General features: G+C 50.8%; 2 protein-coding genes across 3 annotated transcripts in view; both read right to left on the bottom strand.

The window, feature by feature from the left end:
• Window positions 1-7,258, bottom strand: part of ADARB1 (adenosine deaminase RNA specific B1) — a 63,510-nt gene extending 56,252 nt beyond the window's left edge. Inside the window, exon 1 of the mRNA XM_036386690.2 lies at window positions 7,181-7,258. The gene's annotated coding sequence lies outside the window, so the exon portion shown is untranslated. The remainder of the gene's footprint in view (window positions 1-7,180) is intronic.
• A 10,409-nt stretch (window positions 7,259-17,667) lies between these two features.
• The window catches only part of SLX9 (SLX9 ribosome biogenesis factor), a 40,397-nt gene continuing 38,630 nt past the window's right edge, over window positions 17,668-19,434 (bottom strand). Inside the window, exons 6-7 of one of the 2 annotated variants that reach the window (XM_054515489.1) lie at window positions 18,757-18,801; window positions 18,152-18,264 (exon numbers count right to left, since the gene is read on the bottom strand). In XM_054515489.1, coding sequence (XP_054371464.1) covers window positions 18,798-18,801 — 4 coding nt within the window. In that variant the 3' untranslated portion in view covers window positions 18,152-18,264; window positions 18,757-18,797. Of the gene's footprint in view, window positions 18,265-18,756; window positions 18,802-19,434 lie in introns of both variants that reach the window. The other variant, XM_036387159.2, reaches the window with a different exon arrangement.

Genomic DNA, 19,434 nt, shown 5'->3' with positions numbered 1-19,434 from the left:
CAGGCACGCTCTCCCAAGCAGACCTTGCTGCTTTGGCTTGCATCAGCTGTGCTTTTCTGTCTCATGTTCTTGAGAGCTGCTAATTCAGTGAAAGGTCCCGATTTAGCTTCTTATTAATCAAACTCTGAACAGTCATTAGCAACAGAAGCACAATCCAATCACAAACTTGGAGACAGTGGACATGCCCCTAGAGCTCATCTCTGCACTCACCCTCCTCCAAAGGGAGCCTGTGCAAGCTGTCCCACCTCAAGCACAGAGGTGGAGACATGCAGGATTGCCACAGAATCATGGAATTATCAAGTTTGGAAAAGACCTCAAAGACCATTGAGCCTAACCAGGTCCACCACTAAGCTATGCCCCTGTGTGCCACATCTACATGTTTGTGTAGACTCAGAAGCATGTTCCCAACTCCAATTAAAACACTGGCATACACACCCAAGCCACAACTGCCAGGATCACTGGTTTGAGTTAAGCATTAATTTCCAGCTCCTCTTTGTTATCAAAACACAGTATCACATGACATCAAACGGCAGAACACCACTTGGCACTGGTGAGCGGCGGGAGACAAAAAGCATCTGTAAAAATATCACTACAAGAAGGTCTGTATAATACACAGTAAATCCCAGGAAAGCCTATCTGCTGCCAGCACTGCAAGGGTGGTTTTGCTGGCTGTAGAAGTGCTTCTAAACCAAGAGAGGGGCTGCAGCCCCAGAGAAGACATCAAAGTCACCACGGCTGGGAAAATACAAGCATCGTGCCACACAGCTGCTCTGAAAAGCTTACAGGTAAAAAAAACCAAAAAACCAGGAATATGCTCTAGTCCAGCTGGAAAAGATGACTCTGGTTTAACAGAGAACAATGATTCTGCAGCTGCCTGTGACTCCACACCTGTGAACAACACCCAGACTTCGTGCAGACTCCACAGGCAACAGGTCCAAGGGGCTGCAAACCTGCACAGAGCCAGCATCCAAAAGGTGCTGCTCAATCAGCTCACACGTTTTAGCTACCAAAGCTACCAAAATTTAAGGGAGAAAACCACTATTTGTGTTCCAGATTCAGAAGCTATGGCAAAGGAGATCTCTCCCTACTTAATACACCTTGGTAATTTCCATACAGTGGGAAATACCCATACTATAAAGTGCCTTCCAGTGTAAACTTGACCAAAGGCTATCAGGGTTATAAAAGTGAGTAAGCACCCAACAAAAGAAGTTATCTCCTCCTCCTTTGATCTCCCAGAACGATCTACTCATGCTTATCAAGAGCAAGCTTTAAAACCTGGGCAGTGGAGGAGGGCTATAAGCCTGGTTCCCTCACAGAGCCAGCTTTATTACAAGTTTCTCCCAAACAAAGCACAGTTCAGCCATCGGCTTATATTAATTCTTCTCATTTTTCAGATATTTAAATATACCAGCACTGATCCTTCAGCTGTGAGAAACATGGCAACTCTAAGGCCAAAAGCAGCATTCAAATGCGTTATCTTAGTCCAGTTTTGATCACAATGTTTTAATTAGAGATCCTACTGTGTTCTTACTGGGAGCCATCTACAGAGTTTTAGAGTTGTTTTATTAAGTACTCAGTATCTGTGCTCAGTGTTTGAGGTGAAAAATTAAATCACATTCTGATACACAATGGCCTCTGTCAACAAGGTTTTATAAAACTTGCATCTAAACAAAGTCAAAGGTATTTTTCCCCTCTAATACTTTCCAGGAGATCATGTACAAACACTAGAGCATAACTCAGCAAGGAAAAAGGCAGTGAAACCTTAAACTTAAGGCTCATTTACTAATAAAGTTGAAGAGATGAGTAAATCAACCTAAATCAAAATTAACCTCATTTGAGACAGACTGAACACTTTCAGGAGAAGCCTTCAGAATGACAGAGACAAGTATTAACTATCTCTGCAAAACTCAAAACCTACACAGACTAAATGAGAAAAAAAATCCTCCTGGTTGAGGCTGCCTCACAATTCCTATGTAAAAACTGCATATTGACATTACACATGACAAATGAAAGAAACTAGTGTTTAGCATACATGCTTATCTCTTTTTGATCAAATTTTAAACAGTTCATCTCTCTTCAGCATTAATATGACAAAACTAATAGCAGAAAGGAGGAGCCACTGGCAAATTGAGTTTGGAACAAAGACAAATGGACATTGGTATATTATTCGCACATAATTTTACCCAAGGCCCATCATAAAATTGTTTATGCAACTTAAAAGTACCATAATAACAAAAGCACCAGGAAGCAAAGTAATCAGAAAGTACCTTCTGCCATGCAGCACCAAACTCACCCCCAACAGAGGAATATTTCTACTTTAAATTCAAAATATGGTATATTCCTCATATGTTTTCTCCAAATGAGGATACTCAGGATACTGTTCCCCTTACCTAGGTCCAAGAACTCCATTCTGTTAAAATCTCTGTAAATTAACTAAACCCAAAAATTCCTCTGCAATCTGCTGAGCAGCCCTTCCTTTTGCATCTCTGCCAAAAGCACTCTGCATGGAAAAATCCTGACCCCAGTGCTTTCCTACACCTATAAAAGGACATTACTCCAAACAACTGCAAGAGCCTTTACAGGGAAATTTAAAATCGTTGCTGTCTCCCTCGTGCTTCAGCCCCCAGGGGCAGGGTGAGGGACTGTACCCAAACCTTTTGTTTCCTTCCATCACCTATGGTGATGCAAGACTGCTCCTTAGATCACTCCTCTCTGCTTTCACAAAGGAAAACAAGGGATACTTAGGAAAATAAGGACCTACCTTTTACTGGAACTACTTATGAAACTTGATTTCCTGTTTGTCTCACTACCACAGAGCTCCTCTGATGTCCAATAATATTTGCAGTCCAGCAACAGCTTTTCTTTCAGCAGAGCACTCATCTGAGATTTCCTTACTCAAGATTCTTGTACTCACACAACTCAGTACTTAGCTGTGACAAATCCATTCTCTTTCCAAATCTGATGGACTTTTCAAGGTGTTGACCAATTTCATTCAAGGGCACTAAGAGTGTGATGCCAGGCAATGGGAATTGAGCTTTGAAGCACAGGAAGATAGCCAGAGATCCCACTAAAGACATTTTTTATGAAGCAATCCTGAGTTAGAAGTACAGACAGCTCTCAACCACAAAGGGACCTAACCCTGGAGCATCAGGGAAGACATTTTTCCAAAAGAAAAACAAAGCACCCTTCCTCTTCAAGCACATAAAGCTTTAAACAAAATTTTAAAAATAAGTAAGTTAAAATTAAGTGTAAAGAAGGAACACAACCCACAAAGATGAAATGATAATACTGCACACAAGAGAAGCTTCTTGTTTCAGAGCTCCCTGGCACTTGCACGGATGCTCAGGATCACACAGAAAAAAAAAGCTCAATAACAACCAACTTCCACCAACACACACAGCTCAGGAAAGCAGTCAGACATTCCCAAACCCCTGTAAGCAGGTGATACTCACAGAGGAGAGCTCTGGAATGAGGTTCCAGGCACAGCCTGGCAGTGCACTGGAGGGGACAGCACTGAGTCACAGCCCTGGGCAGGCAGCACTGACTCAGCCCTGCGCTCCTGCTGGGAACAGAAGCTCAAGGTAACCCCGGCAGCTTTTGTGGAGGAGATGGATTCCCTTGGCTTGGGGACAGACACACACCACAGCTGACCCACAGGCAGAGAGCAGGAAAAGATCCTGAATCCCTCTGCAACCAGACATTCTTAAGAGGATGACTGTACTGAGCATCCTCTGAGCTCCCACAGTAATAGCAGTTACACGAGTTTCTTTGGTTTTTTTAACTTAATTATTACTTAAATGGACTCATGTGCTGCTGCTTTGGTCAGCTACAGCCCCAAATACTCATATCTGGCAGCCTGCTGATGACCTCTTTAAGGACTTAAATTGCAAAAACAACTATTTCTCATACCTACCATACAAAAAACATTCATTAAAAGGATTTAAAAAATGTTAAACAGCAGGAAAGAGAAAAAAACCCAGCCACGCTGTCTCCAAACAGGAAAGAAACTTTTGCTTTAGAATGCCATTTCACTTGCTTACATAATCATTTCACCAAGGCTTTTTTTTTGGGCTTTTTTTTTTCCTTTGGTCAGGCAGCATTTCTACTATAAAGGTATTTCCTTTCAAACCAAGATACATAAATAACAGCATCCACTGATAAATACAGCCCAAACATACAGTTTCAATCTTCAGTACTTAAACATAAGCTGAAATCCACACTGCAGCAGCCGGATGGCTTGAGTTTCAAACGTGCCAAGCACCTACCAGCTCCAGAAGCTGCAGCAATAGCAAGAGCTCTGGGCTCTCTTCATCAGACCAGGCATCCAAGCAAAGACCCTCAGGTTCCTGATTTCAAATGCAAGAGCCTAACAAGGCACTCACTGCAAGCACCTGGGGACAACCCATTTCAGCCTCACCTGAAACTCCTCTGGCACCAACACCCAGCCCAGCCCTTGCAGCCAGAGAAACGTTCCCCACCTGAAACACAACCAGCACTGCCATGCCCAAAACCTCCTCAGGGCACAGGTGACACTGACAACACTGACTGCTGAGAGGGCATGGCACACTCATGGTCTGTCCCAGGGCTCTCTCACAGCAGTGTTGGCCATCCCCCAGGCAGAATCTCTGACTGGGAACAACTACAGGCAGCAGTCTGGGGTCTGCCAAGTGTAGGCATGAGTTTGCTAGGGAATGGCAGAGCCTCACCTGGTCCCAGTCCCAAACTGTGTGAATTAGTAAGCCCAGCCATTTAGGCTTTACTCACTCAAACCAGAATATGTGTGGCTTTTAAAAGAGAAAAAAGTCCCATTTAGTTAAAAGTTCTCCAGAAGACCTTTGTGCTCATAGCAAGCCAGAGGCCTGCCAATGAGGGCTTATGGAACTGCATTTCCATTCCCAAAACACAGCCCACAAAAGGGCACTCAGCTTGCAACTGAGCAGATAAATCTAGATAACTGGGGGCAGTATCCAAGTGGGTTGGGGTCTGTGAGCAGTGTGATCAAAGCTATGAGACACTCCTGTTTCCAACACTGAGCACAATGGTACCTTCTCAGAAAACATAGAGCAAGCACTCCTCCTGCTGAAAAAGGTGGCTATTTTTTCTCTCTCGAGCTGAGGAGCCAGTGCTCTTGAACGTCAGCAACACAGAGCAGCCTCAGCCAGCATGCTGCCTGCTGAAAACAAACCCCAAAAAGCACATGCACGTGAGAGGCTGGGCTCTGATAAAGCACCCAGCAAAATGTGAGAACACTCCTCGTGCCACCCTCGCTCCTACCTCCTGAGAGCAAGAATGGTGTGCTCACACAGCTGCACCCTGGGACACCTGGAAGGCATCCCAGGAAGGAGAGGCACGATTAGGATCACACCTGAGCTGCTCTGTCTCTGTCTCACAGAAAACTGAGGAGTCAGAGCACAGATGAACGGGGCTCTGTGCTGAATTCATGATGGGCAGTGTCCCAGAGCAGGGTGATGCAGTCACCTGGCAGAGCCCACTGCTAGCCATCGCCACCTGGGCATGGATTTCATGGGAAAACCAGGACTGCTCATCCTTGAGAAGCTTTTCTGTGCAGCTGTGCCAGCCCTGAACAGCGAGGGTTACTGAGCCTTGCCTCTGGTCAGTGCATACAACTGCATGGACTAAGGGCCAAGAAACATAGTTCACTGCAGAGGAAAAAAAAAAGGTTAGAACATTTGGCAAAACCCCCAAAGGCATCTATCTTGGACATCCCAAAAGTAACAACAGTCATTCAAGATATGACTTGTTTATACTATGAGGCTCATTACACAGAGGCCTGCCTATTTTTAGAGGTAGATATTGCTACAACTGAGTGCTAGATAAACCCAAACAATTATTTTAAAGGGGTATTCCATCACTAATTATTCTAAACATCTTGTGCGTCCAGGAAGGTTGGCCTGCTGCCACTCTCTGGCATAAAACAGCTCCAAGAACAATGCTACAACTTCACTCTCAGGAGTGACAGAGTAACTCACAGAGCAAGCAGGGTGCCTGGGAGAGCTCAACAGCTCCAGTAAGCTCACCACCACTTGGATAAAACAAAAAACAGCAAGAAGTGAGACCCTAATATTGTTTATGCTAAAAAATTACATGAAGTTGTTTTTTCCTTTATATATCACCAAAAAAAGTAGATAAAAATTTAAAAATAAAAAGCATTTAAGCCCAGGCCAAGGAGCAGCATGGCTGATGGTGGCTCATCCATCGATTCTGTGGATTCACCAGCCTGAGTGCAGAGTCCTGAATGCTTTGTAGACCTCTCTGCCATGATCAGTGCTTCCCTACCTGAGTTCTGAGAGGTGCAAGGTGAAGATGGGCAGAGAGCAGGAGCAGCCCAGGCCAGCGGTGCCCCTCGGACACCAGACAAGCGCCCTTTGGAAGCCTTTTATCTCTGTTTTTTTAAGCAAACCAGACTTTGAAAAGCACAATCACACATCTCACGGCTGCAGTTTCGCTCCAAGCACAGCACAAATCCAACCAAATCCCAAAGGAACAAGGAAACCCACCGGGAGCCACGGCAACAGATGGAGAAGGGCTCTGCGGGGTTATCCAGCCGGGAAGGAAAGGCGCTGGGATGTGCAGCCGCGTTTCACGCCCGAGCTGCTCTCCAAGGACGCGCCGCCTCCCCACTGCAGAGGGCGGGCGGCGGTGCCGGGGGCGGCCGGACCGGGCGACGCCGGAGGAGCACGGCCAGAAGGGAACACCGGGAGAAGGGCAGGGCGGAGGAGCACGGCGAGAAGGGAACACCGGGAGAGGGGCAGGCACCCCCCTCGGCAGCGCCTGCCCCGCACAGGGGCTCTCCGCTCCCCGCGGCCCCGGGCGGGCGCCGTAACGGGCGGCCGGTGCCGCTGGGAGCTGCCCCCGGCTCGGGCGGCCGGGGCCAAACTTCCCCTGGTCCCCCAAAATGGCCCCAACGCCGACGCCGCCGCGGCCCCTGCCCGGGGGAGCCCGCCCGGGCGCCCGCCCCCGCCGGGAACGGCCGGGCCCCGCTCCGCGCCGCACTGCGCCCCCGCACCGGCACCTCCACCGCGGCCCGGCCCGCCCAGTCCCCGCCGTCCTCAACAGGTGCGGGGCGGCCGGGCCGGCAACCACCGGCACCTGCCACCGCGTCAGGACCTGGACAGGTCCCGCGGGGCGCTCCCGCCCCGCCGCCGCAGCCCGGGCTCACCTCTGTCCACGCCGCTGCCCGGGCCCCGCGGCCGCCGCCACTCCGCCATGCGCGGTCCCGGCCGAGCCCCGCGGCGGCCCCGCTGCGCCGCCGCCGCCGCCGCGGCTCCGTGCGCGCGCCGCCGCCGCCGCCGACGTGCAGGCCGCGCCGGGCCCGCCAGCGGCGCGAGACCCGCGCGCGCGGGGGCGGGGCCCCGCGGGCGCCTCCGCCGTTCCCATTGGCGGGGCCGAGCGCGAGCGGGGGCGGGGCCGAGGGCGCTCGCGCGCTCGCGCGCGGCGGAGATGGCAACGGGGAGGCGAGGGGCGGGGCCGGGCGCTGGGAGGAGCGGCGCTGATTGGGCGAGCGGGGGGCGGGGCCGACGCGGGGGCGGGGCCGTGCGGTGTACGGTTAGCGCCCCCCCCCCTCCCGTTCCCGCGCCCACAGCCCGTCCCGGCCGGGCCCCCCCGCACCCCGCACCCCCGCACCCGGAGGGGTCCCGCACCAGCCTCCACTGCCGGGACACCCAGCATCGCCCACCGGGCCCAAGGACCGAGCCTCTGCCATTCCAGCGTCATCCTGGATGCGGTGTCCGTGTCCGAGCGCATCCCAGCGCGCCAAGACGAGAAGGCCAAACAGTGTTTTCCAGAAGCGGTGGGAGATCGCCACCCAAACACCGTCAGTAAAGTTCATCAGTGCTTCCACTGCGGGTATGGCTCTTGATGTGTGTTAGGGCTTCAGCCTCCTGCGGAACAGGGGCTCCAAAAAGGATTAAACAACTGCGTTAAACCTTGGCTGTTTGTGACAGCAGGCTTGTGGTCACCTAAGGAGCAGGTTTCTGACGTGCATTTTGCTCTTGACATACAGTCACAGAATGGATTGGGTTGGAAGAGACCTTAAAGCTCGTCCCATTCCACCCTCTGCCACGGGCAGAGGCACCTTCCACTATTTGCACCAAGCCCTGTCCAAACTGGCCTGGAACACTTCAGGGGTGGGGCAAGCACACCTTCTCTGGGCAGCCTGTGCCAAGGCCTCACTACCCTCACAGCCACGAATTTTGTCCTAAAATCCAATCTAAACTTACTTACTGTCAGTTTAAAACCACCGCAGGTCATGGCAGTTCAATGACACCTGCAGGTGCTGAGCCCAGCTCAGCCCCTGGGATGCTGCAGGACACAGAGGAACACAATGCTGGCCTCACTCTCCCCAGTTTTTGTGGCTCAGGATCTTTACCCCACGAGGAACGAGGCTTCAGGCTTGCAGCCTGATACCACTTCTCATCTGTGCCCTTCAGAGCACTTTCATCATGTCCCAAAATCTCATTCCTGGCCACAGCTGACTACAGACATCAACTGCTCAGAGAAATCTGAACTTTCTGAGATTTCTGTCCCTTTGAGGCTACCTCACCACCTTTTCAGTGAAGGAAATTTTTCCCAATATCCAATCTAAACCTCCCCTGGTACAGCTTGAGGCCATTTCCTATGGTCCTGGATATGTGCTGACACGTGTTGCTGCATCAACCACCTTGGCCTTGCTAAATCTTTGTGCTGAGAACCCCGTGTGCTTTCTCACCTGTTTCTCCAGAGTGTTTAGGTGGTGACACCCACATTACCATGTCCCTTCAGCGCCCAGCACTGCAGCACTGAGAGGCTCATGGCTTCTTCCTTCTCTCCCAGTTCCTGGTGAGGTAAAGATCCATGCAGGCAGAGGGTAAAGAGGAGCAGCAGAAAAGCCAGTGCTGGGAACAACAACCTATTTTTATACTTCCTTCTCTCAAGGCACCGCCCTTCGCCTCTGCCCTGCTCAGGAGCAGCAGGAAAAACGGGCAGGCAGCTTTTGGCTGCTGATGCCTTCACCTCTGGGAATGCCTTGGGAATGCCTGTCTGTGTTTTCTCATCCCATTTCACACTCAGGAAATGTATCACTAACTACTGCATTTTCCTCCTGCCTTAGGATCAGCAGTGAAGCCACGAAACAAAACCACGTTCCTCAGTTCCTCCTCTGTGTCACCAGAGTGGTTGTGTCCCACCAGGATGTTGGGAAAATCACTGCCAGGCACAATCCTGTGCTGTGTGCTCTGGGATGATCCTGCCTGAGCTGGGAGGTTGGACCAGGTGACCCACTGTGGTTCCTTCCAACCTGACCCCGAAATGTGGCAGGGACAAGGCTGGGGTGGCAGGCAGAGCGTGTTCCCAGGCTCCTCATCCCACTCAATGGCAGATCCAACTCCACCATGGATTAGCTGGCTCCCTGCTACTGTGCAATGAAAGGGGCTCCCTCCCTAGACAGCACTGGCCTTGCTGAGCTGAGCCACTGTGACTCAGCTGCTGGTGCTTATGAAACATCAGTTTTCCAAGTACTTCAAATCTTGATGTGGGTTTGTTGTTTTTTTTTATTGGTCGGGTTTTTTTGGCTTGGTTTGTTTTCTGTAAACCCACTTTAATAAATGAATGGCTCTTTAACAATGGCTTTTTCATTCAAGTCCTGGGAAATTTGAAATATTAAGCAGTCACTTGTAGAAGTGAGCAGGGCGCATTTCAAACACCACAAGTCAAAAGCAGCTCCACAGTTTCCACGCTCTGACAGTGATTTTCCACCACAGGGAAACCTGATTTGCAAACTGGTCTTGCTCCCTGAGTCCCCACATGTGCTGAACACATCCCTGTGTGCTGGTCCTGGTGCACAGTTCTGCACGGACTTGGATGGATTCTCCATCCCATATCCGCCCTACTGGAGACACACCTTGCATCCAGTATCCCAGTTCATCCAGACCTACTTCTGGAGTCCTTAACCTCACCTGAGGATGTGGTGCATGCACTGCCAGACCCAGCACCTCCTCCACCATTCTGTGCCACCAACCCAACAGAAGCTGCATCCCTGAAAAGCCCTGGCAGCAGATCCAAGCTTAGGAGTTTCTCCCTGCTGTCGCCATATGATCCTCAGCGGGGCAGCTGCCAAGCCTGGGGAACCTGTTTCCAAATCCATGCTGCAGAAAGAAGGAGGGAGGATGTTTAACCCACTCCTTGCTGAATGGCAGGCTGGCAGTGCTGTGGAAGGACAGTGGCATTGTCACCAGGGTGGTGGCTGCTGCTGCAGGACAACTGGGGAGCACAGCTGCCTAATCAAAGATTCAGCTGCTTCATAGGTGGTGTGTAACAGGAATTTCTAAGGCCAGCACATGCTTCAAGGCAGTCTGGCAGCTCCTCCTGCAGTAAGCTGCTTGTGTAGACCCCTGAACAATGCTGAGGTGTGTCCTCATGCCTACACAGTGTCCTGAGCTGGGTCTACAGACAGGATGGTGGTGCCAGACTGCCCGTGAGCAAACACATCAAGTGACAGCCAAGCAGAGTGCCCTGCCTGATGGCATCCAAGGGAAAAGCTGGATCAGGGCAGCCCCAAGACAGACAGGTCCCACATTGAGCTGGGAACACATCCTAAATACAGGGATCTCCATCCACAGGGAACTCCATCCTTGGGGCTGGAGGAAGAGTGACATCCAATGCAATTTCACACAAGCACCAGTGGTCCTGGTCTTTTCACCCCACCTGCAGGGACCCACTGCAGTACAGGGCAGAGGAAGCACTCTGGCCCCCTCATCCTCTCACACCCACAGGCATGGGGCTGTGTGGTGCCACTCATAGCAAAATGTGCTCTTTGGGCTCACAGTGGGCAGGCAGGACCAGACACCAAAATGCAGAACTGCCTTGGGGACAGTCTGAGCACTGCCTAGCAACAGGTCATGAACCAACCTGCTAAATAACCAATACAAGACCAATCTTAAAACCATGAGCATCCAGGGAGGTTCTGGTCATGGCAGATGAGCTGCAGTGTAGGCTGGCTGTTACTGCTCAGCTGCAAGGCCCTGGCATCAAGACAGACCAAGCTGACCTTTTGTGGAATTGTGACAAAGAGTGGTCAAAAAAAAAAAAAAAAAAAAAAGGTAAAGTTAACATTGGGAATTAGGAGGAGGAAAAACTGGAAGCAAGATCCAGCAAGTGCTATTCAAGTACAAGAACATCTCCGGCTCAAAACCCCAAGACATGTGAGGAGTTGGAAAAATGCATGGAAAAGGATTGCTTGAATAGGTTCACCACTTCTGTTTACACTGCTCACCAGCAGCAGCAGCATCCAGAGCTCACCCCAGGTGCCTGCAGCATCCACTGCTTATCTGATGCACCTGCACTGCACACTGAGCAATGATGAGCATCCCAGTGTTCTCTTGGAGCCCACCTCCAACATCAGGCACTGTGGGCACAGCACCCCTGAAAGCAGCATGAGCTCTCCTTTTACACAGAGGGCCAAAAGGTGGGTGCAGGAACATCAACAGAGTTGATGTGTCTTCCCACAGTAGAGTGGGAAGAGTTAAATGTCTTCCCACAGTAACTCCTCCTGCTCCCAAAGCAAAGGGATTCACGAGGCAGGCAGGGGTTGTTCTGCCAGTGAAGTGGAAGGTGTTTAGATGAACCATCACATTGGTGAGCAGTGATTACATGTACCCAGGACAGCTGTTAATGTATCCAAACCAGCTGTAAACACAGCCAGGTTCCCTCTGCCCAGAGCACCAACACTGCTTCCAGCCTGGAGCCACCAACACAGCTCCAGGCTGAGGCACCAGGGATGTGCATGTGCTCATAAACCCATCAGGCTGTCGCTCACAGCCCTCACAGCTGGGGACACTGATGTCCCCATGGCCTGTCCCACAGCAGGGCTCTGAGCTCCCCCTTCCTCCCCTGCCGAGCCTGGGGACAGCAGGGACCAGGAGCAGCAGCATCCCCCAGGGAAGCAGCTCTTCTTGCCTCTCCCCATCCGTGGGTTGGCTTCTGTCCACCAACCCCTCAAACAGTTCCTGCTGAAGCCAGACAAACCACACTTTAAATACAGATCAAGTGCTCAGCTGAGAACCGTCTGTCCATCCCCCCACCTTCCCTCGGGCTGGCTGAGCTGGAACAAAGAGGTGCCTGCCCTGAGGTGATTATCTCTTCCTTCATCTCCTTTACTTGGGAGGATATCCTGGTATCATCTGCTTTTACCTGCTGGGGCCTGACATTTGTTGCCTTTCTAGCACCTTCCTGTTTGGGACATTTCTTTGTATAAGCTTCCTCTCCTACTTGAGCTGCTGAAACCAAGTCCAAGGAGCATCAGGCAAACAATGTGTCATACACCACTGTCAACATCCTCCACAGCAAACTGCATCCCACCCACTCCTTGAGCAGACAGACCAGCAGCAACCCCCTGGTCATGGCTTACTCAGTCTCAAAGAGAACCTGCACTGCATTAAACCACAGAAATTCTCAGTTTAGGGACAGTGAGCATGGATCCAGACCCCACTCCTCATTGCCCAACATCAGGGACAACTGTGGCTCCCCAGATGTTTGGGGATGACGAGCCACAAGGAGAAGATACAGGCAGACCTGTGTGGTTCATGTACAAATCACACTGAGTTCAAACAAGGTCACCAACACACCCCATCTGGCACAGAACACCAATTGTTAAAGTACAGAGAAACCCTTAGATAATATTTCACGCATCCTACTTGTAATCAAGAAGTCTGGAAAATCTCAGGGAATCCAGATGCAAAAGTCTAAATCTTAAAAACGCTGCTAGCAAGGCACTGTGTTTTGTTTGCACTATTTAAATATGTTTGCACATATTTAACTTATTTCGTAAGGAAAATTGAATTGGCTAGGGGAAAAAAAAAAAAAGCCACCACAAAAATCCTTGTCCTGCTGTCAGCAACACCACTCCTGATGCCAATCCCAGTTTGGGTTGCCAGAGCACCCAATGAGGCATCAGGACCAGACAGAGAGAAACCACAGAGCTACACACCAGCTGCCTCTCCCAGAAAAAAAATGTCAGACCAGCATTAAATTGCTCATCAAACTAAAAACACAAAGCCAGGTTTAACAAAGCAACCATGGTGCAGAGCACAATCAGCAGATCCCAGATAATTATCTCATTGGGAAGAGTCAGCATGCAGGGCATGGCTTTCCCTTGCAAGGAAATGGTGAGTATGGAGATAAGGGTGATCCAATTAACTGGACTTTATGGGGATTTCAAAATGGTATGTGGCAATGCTCTTAAGCACTTAAAGAATACCCAAAAGCTCTTAAAGAAACTCAGCTGCCATGGGATAAGAGGTAGAGCCCTCCTGGGATTAGTGACTGGTGAAAGGTCAGGAAGCAAAGAGCAGGAACACCTCTCAAGGGAAGGTCTGCTGCATCCTACCTGAGTGCCCTGGGGAGGCCAGGACCCAGCACTGTGACAGCACATCCATGCAGGATGGCCACCAAGGGCAGTGCTGCCAACAGACCAAGGCAAAAATGGTGAAACCTGCTCCTCTGGGCAGGGACAAGTGGGGCTGAGCTCTGAAGAAAAAGCTGGATCAGGTGATTCACCTCTGTCCCTCTCTTATGCAACACCTCAATGAAAGGAGCTGCTGGTGCCAATCTCATCTGCTTCCAAACCATCTCATAGCTCAAATTTGCATGCAATTCTATTTCCTTGGATTCCCTGAGGCTGCTTCTGCAAGCACCCACCTGGGTTGGTTTCAGGGGTGAATAAAAGGCAAAAGAAACAGATACCAAGTGTGGGAAATGTAAGGATCAGCCAGAGAAGAGGGCATCTGGGAAAGGAAATAACCCCACACGGGGAAAGCACTCACTGCACATGCTGGAGCATGCAAAAATGGCAGGAGATCAGAAGTGCCAAGTCTCTGCTCTGCCAGCCACTGTATGGGCCAGAAGGAGCAGGAGACATTGAAGTTTCAGCTGTCTGGAGCTCCCTGAGTGCTGGTCAACAAGATGGCCCACAGTGGGGCTGTTGAGGGCCATCACCATGGCTGGAGGGGTGTGCTGGCACCCGCAGCCATGTCCCTGGCAAGGTGCCCCTGGCAGACTCTCCTGTGGGCTGGGGTGTGACTGGTGACATGCAGGGTAATGGAAGGGTAAGGGGAAAGGAGTGCAGGTCCTTCTTGTGAGCTGGGAGACAACTCCTCACGCTCAGAGAGCAAACCTACAGATACACCCCTGAACGACCCACAGGGGCTCAAAGCTCAGACTGAGCAGTGGCTGTGGTGAGGAAATGCAGGGCAAGGCAGCCAGTCATGCTCTGTCCTAGCCAGTGAGCAGAGGAGAGCAACCATACTGCAGCAGGGACCCAATGCTCCCAAATATTCCCACTGCTCCTCACCAGCTGCCACTGGCACCCTAAGTACAGAGTAAGAAGTGTAGCTGAGGGCTGGAGTTGCAACAGGTCATGAACCAACCTGCTCAGTGACCAATAAAAGGTCAGTTTTTAAACCACGAGCATCCAGGGAGGTTTTGGTCATGGCAGATGAGCTCCAATGTAGGCTGGCTGTTACTGCTCTCTGCTCTCAGCTGGAGAACCTGGGAGTTATCTCAAGGAGCCCATGGCAGCCCCCCAACCAGCACTTGGGACAAGCCATCTGGAGCCCAGCAGCCACAAGGTTTCCGTGGCAGCCTGGGAGGCAGCCAGCTCCAGCCCAGTATCCACAGCATCAGCACGTGCCTCAGTGCCGGGGCTGGCAAAAGCCATCTCACATGCTTAGTTAGCTCCAGGGGATCAAAGAAAGCCATGGGCACATAAGGCAGCTCACGCTTCAAAGCAGAAGTGCTCTCAGCCCAGCAAAAGCCCCATTTTCCATAGGCAAAGGAGACTTGGATGAGGTGTGTAAGGAAAACTTTCCAGGGCAGCCAAGGCAGCAAGCGGAAGGAAGAAGGACGTAGGCTGTGTGCTCACAACCCAAGGGATTTCCTAGGGCTGGGCTGTGTCTGAGTGACTCACTGCACCTTTCCAGGCTGTGCTGCTGCCCTGATGCAAGCCCTGCTGCAGCAGGAACCAGCCAACAGGCCATCACAGGTACCACAGAGAAATGTGGGAGTGGGAAGAGCAGGGATATTAAAAAATATCCCTGCACACCAACAACACTACCCAGGAGCTGATGGGAAGGGAGAATCCCCTTCCACCTACTGCTTTGTGTGTAGCTGAAAATATCCACTGGCACCACCAGATGGACAGGATACCCTGGCTCCTACTTGCAGACACAGCTCTATGAACAGCCTTCAAAGGCAAAATCCCCAACAAGAAAGAGAACAGCTCAAAAAAGTAGCCCCAAATTTCTCCAGAGCCGAGCTGAGATGCATTCACTGCTTACTCACTTCTTGCCAAGTCTGGAGCTGCCGGGTTGGGCCCCCACCCACCCCTCTGGCACAACCACTCCTTACAGCTTGGAAGCTATTTTTTTCCCACCCTGCTATCTAAAAAAGAAAAAAAAAGGCGTGAAAGCTTTTATCATGCTGAAAACATGCCAACTGCGAAGGCGACTCTGTGTCTCAGACGCCTGTTTCCTGGCAGATTTTAAGTCCTTTGCTCAACTGCTCGGATGGCGGGGGCAGGAGATGCCTGCAGCAGCAGCAGGCTGTGAACTGGAGCTCTAAACACTCACATGTTTAACTGCTGCTAAATTCCTGGGGGACCAACAACTCCAAACACAGGGCTCAGAGCTACACACACAGCCAAGTGGGCGCCAGCCCACCCAAGGGCCACCAGCCTGGGTACAGGAGGCACTGAGGGGGGTCACTGGTCCAACACCTCCACGTGGGGACAGCCACCAGGCAGTAAAAAGGTTGGGGGGCACCTTGCTCAGCACCTCTACCAGATCAGTAACCCCTTTGCTTCCCACATCATGAGGCTTCAGCTCTGTTGGCTCCCAGGGGTTTGAAGGGAAAGAATGGGACCCAGCAAGCAGGATGAGCAAGGAAAAAGTGCTGGACAACTCCACTGGCTGGTGTCCAAATTTCCAGTGACCAGCTCTGGCTGTAGCCACCTAATGGTGGGAGGAAATCCACCAGCAGCCTGAGGGGTAGGGACCCTACCTTGGTGCCAGCCCAGAAAGACCTACACACACAGAGCCCTTCATGACAGTGATGCCTGGAGTGCTTGGTTTTGCAGAGGTGTATCCAAGTTTTCACTAGGACCCAGGGATTTTTCCATACCACCTCACAGCATTACCAGCATGAGGGGTAGGGACTCCCTGGCTTGCAATCAAAGAGAAACAGCAGTATTGTCTCAGGGTCTGGGTGAGCACTGCTGCACATCAATCACCCCCCTCTTTTGTACTGTTTTGTTAGTAACATTGTTGCTGTTACCGGTCCTTTTCTTATCTCATTGCTGTTTCCAGTTTTCCATCCTCCTTTGTACTCAGAATCACAGAATGAGAGAATTATACAATGGTTAGGGTTGGAAAGAGCCTTAAAGTTCATCCAGTTCCAACACCCTGCCATGGGCAGCAACACTTTCCACTAGACCGGGCTGCTCCAAGCCCCATCCAAACTGACCTTAAACATTTCCAGGGATGGGGCAGCCACAGCTTCTCTGGGCAACCTGTGCCAGGGCCTCAACAGCCTGACAGGGAACAATTTCTTCCCAATATCTTACCCAGCCTTCTGGGAGTATGAAGCCATTCCCCCTTGTCCTGCTCCTCCAGGTCCTTGTCCACAGCTCCTCTCCTGCTCTCTTTGAAGCCCCTATAGGCACTGGGGGTGGGGCTCAGTCTCCCCCGAGCTTTCTCTTGTCCAGGCTCAACAGACACAATTCTTGTGTGGCTTTGCCTTCTTCATCTCCACCTTCTCTCCCTTTCTGCACAAGAATGGCTGCACCAGGGGCTGGCCAGCCTGAGAGCCACAGAATGGAGGATGGGACAGAGTCAGCATCTCTCTCTCCATGGCCTGTGCCAGCAGGAAGCTCCTGGCAGGCCCTGTGGGAAGAGGAGTGGCATTTCTCTAACAGGCAGAGTCAGCGACAGCTCCTGCACTGCCAGAGCCAAGAGGCACCAGACAAAGCCTTTGTTCAACAGTGCCAGCCTGGAGACAGAACACAGCAGCATTACTATAGAGGCAAGACAAGTATGATCAAGGTGCCAGCCACCTCCACTGAAGCTGGTTTCAGGCACTAGCTGGGGTCAGACTCAACTGCAGCAGGCTGCTTTCCCAAGGTTAACAAGCATCAGTTAACTTTTTTTTTTATGGTTCAAAAGACAGCACTAGTATTTTTGGGTGTCAAATCAGGATCATCTCTAGTAGGCAATGGCCCTGCCTTCAGCTGTGCCCCACAAAAAAATCACTGGGGTTTTGTGAACACTGGTGTTTGGTAAAGGAAAAGCCTGCTCCAGAGGTTCCCAATCCCAAAAATGACTGGCTAAAGTTCACAACTGCAGGCTGGACATGTTTTGGGATGTTTCCTACAGGGCAGGCTAAACAAGGCACAAAGGCCAAAAGGGATGAGCATCACTCACAGGAAGCCCCTCCAGGGCAGGAGGAAGGCAAGTCCCTGAGTAAGACGTGATCTGCAGCCATTTGTCATTGCTTGTAGCAGTCTCTTGATTCACTGTACACATGGAAACAACAATTATTTTAAGTCATCTTTCCAGAGAAAGAAATAAACTCGTTTTGGTAAATAGGAATTGAAATACAAGAGCCAGACAAACTCAGTGCTGTATGAAAGTATGTTTATTCCAAAGCTAAATTTCTCACAGAAAACCATCTCTATGAACAGCAGCACTGGTCATGACAAACTCCAAAAGCCTCCTGGGCTCCAGGGCTTGAAGTCCTGAACAGAGCAAGCAAGAACCTCTTCTCAAAGTTGTCAGGGAGAAAGGGGGAATGACAGAAAACAGATACATGGCCGTTTGGCACAATTTCAGAAACCATACCTGCTCCCAAGAAGAGCAAATGTACCAAGACACTTTGCAGGGAGATTAATGCCTGCACAAGAATCTCTCAGAACACCCTGGAAAGGAGCAGCTGCCCCTGTCATGAGAGAGCTGCATTATTCCTGCAGACAGAAAGCAGGGCTCTTGGTTTTCATCATGTGCTGAACTGCTTCCAAGGACCCAAGAGGCTGGGACTTTGTGCCAGAGATGTGCTCCTCTGCAGCCTGTGCATGTCTGGGCCCAGCTGGAGCTCTAAAGGGGTTCCCCTGCTTCCCCCTGCCTCAGCCTCTCAGAGAGGTGCTTGCTGATGGCCAGGAGGGGGTTGGCTCTGTACTGGGGATCGCTGATAACCTCTTGAAAGCGAGCCACTTCCTCCTCTCTGAGGAAAGAAAAATAACACACCAGTTCTCTAAGTGCCTCATGTGAAAGGAACTGAGCAGATAAGGACCAGCTCCTAAAGTAGCAGATTTCTGCTGAGACAGAGCACTCAGTGATCCTGAGTGTAAATCTCAGAGAAAGACAGTGCAAGAATAACCTAATTTAGCCAAGGGCAAAGCTCGAATTGCTGCCAGCTTCATGGGAGCCAGGGACTTTGATCTCATGCCACAGACACACAAACAATCATGACAGTGTCCAGCATCACTTGGGAATGGTTTTTTTTTTTTAGAGCTTTTCCTTGGTAAACCAGAAACAAGAGACTGTGGATCTGGTCAATCACCAGGAATGAAAATGACTTCAGATTGCACCAGCACAACACCAAATTCTCTTTAGAGAGCCCCTCTACTGACTCTCTTTATTGCTGAACATTGAGCCTTGGTAATCCTACATGCACCACTAGCTGGGCACCACGGGAAGAGCATGACAGAATTACCTCTGCATGCCTGGTCACAGCTGCTTCCTGGGGAAACGGCCTCATCTCAAAAAGCAAGCAAGCAGGGAGGGACAAGAACAGAGCAGGAGTATAAAAAAAAAAAACCCTGTGAGTTTTCACACAGCCACATCCACTACAGCACCCTCATCTCCCTCAGACTGCCAGGCTCTCCACAGCCTCGCCAGACAAACGCTTGGTAGTGCTCAGCTACTTCCCTCCCCTTCAATGCTCCTGCCAGAGAATCAGAGAGAGGAGCCAATGCTCCTGAAGCTTGGCTTGGGGTATTAAGGTGAGGCTTAGGGAACCTCTCATCCAAACTAATACTTTGGGAAAGAAACCTCAAGACGTTCCTCCAAACTTTTTCTCTCCCAGGAAGCACAGACTTGCCAGGCCACCAAAAGCAAAGCAAGGCAGAACTGAGTGAGAAAGGCATCCCAGCACCAACACAGGCCTGTTTCTGACAGAGAAGGTATTCATGGAGAGCAGTGCTGCATCTGTAGCCTGACTGTTCAGCCTCAGTTTGAAGCTGAATGGCTCAAAACTGACAGAAATCCAGGAAAACAAGAAAGCAAACACTGCCAGATCACAGAGCCTAGCCCCAGGAGAGCTGTGCTGCGGGAAAATGAAGTTCTTGATGGCACTGTAAACTAACCAACAGATAGGGAATAAGGAGCTGCC

Source organism: Molothrus ater, chromosome 7 (assembly GCF_012460135.2).
Source record: "Molothrus ater isolate BHLD 08-10-18 breed brown headed cowbird chromosome 7, BPBGC_Mater_1.1, whole genome shotgun sequence".
Classification (NCBI taxonomy): domain Eukaryota; kingdom Metazoa; phylum Chordata; class Aves; order Passeriformes; family Icteridae; genus Molothrus; species Molothrus ater.
This window is presented reverse-complemented; position numbering and strand designations above follow the sequence as displayed.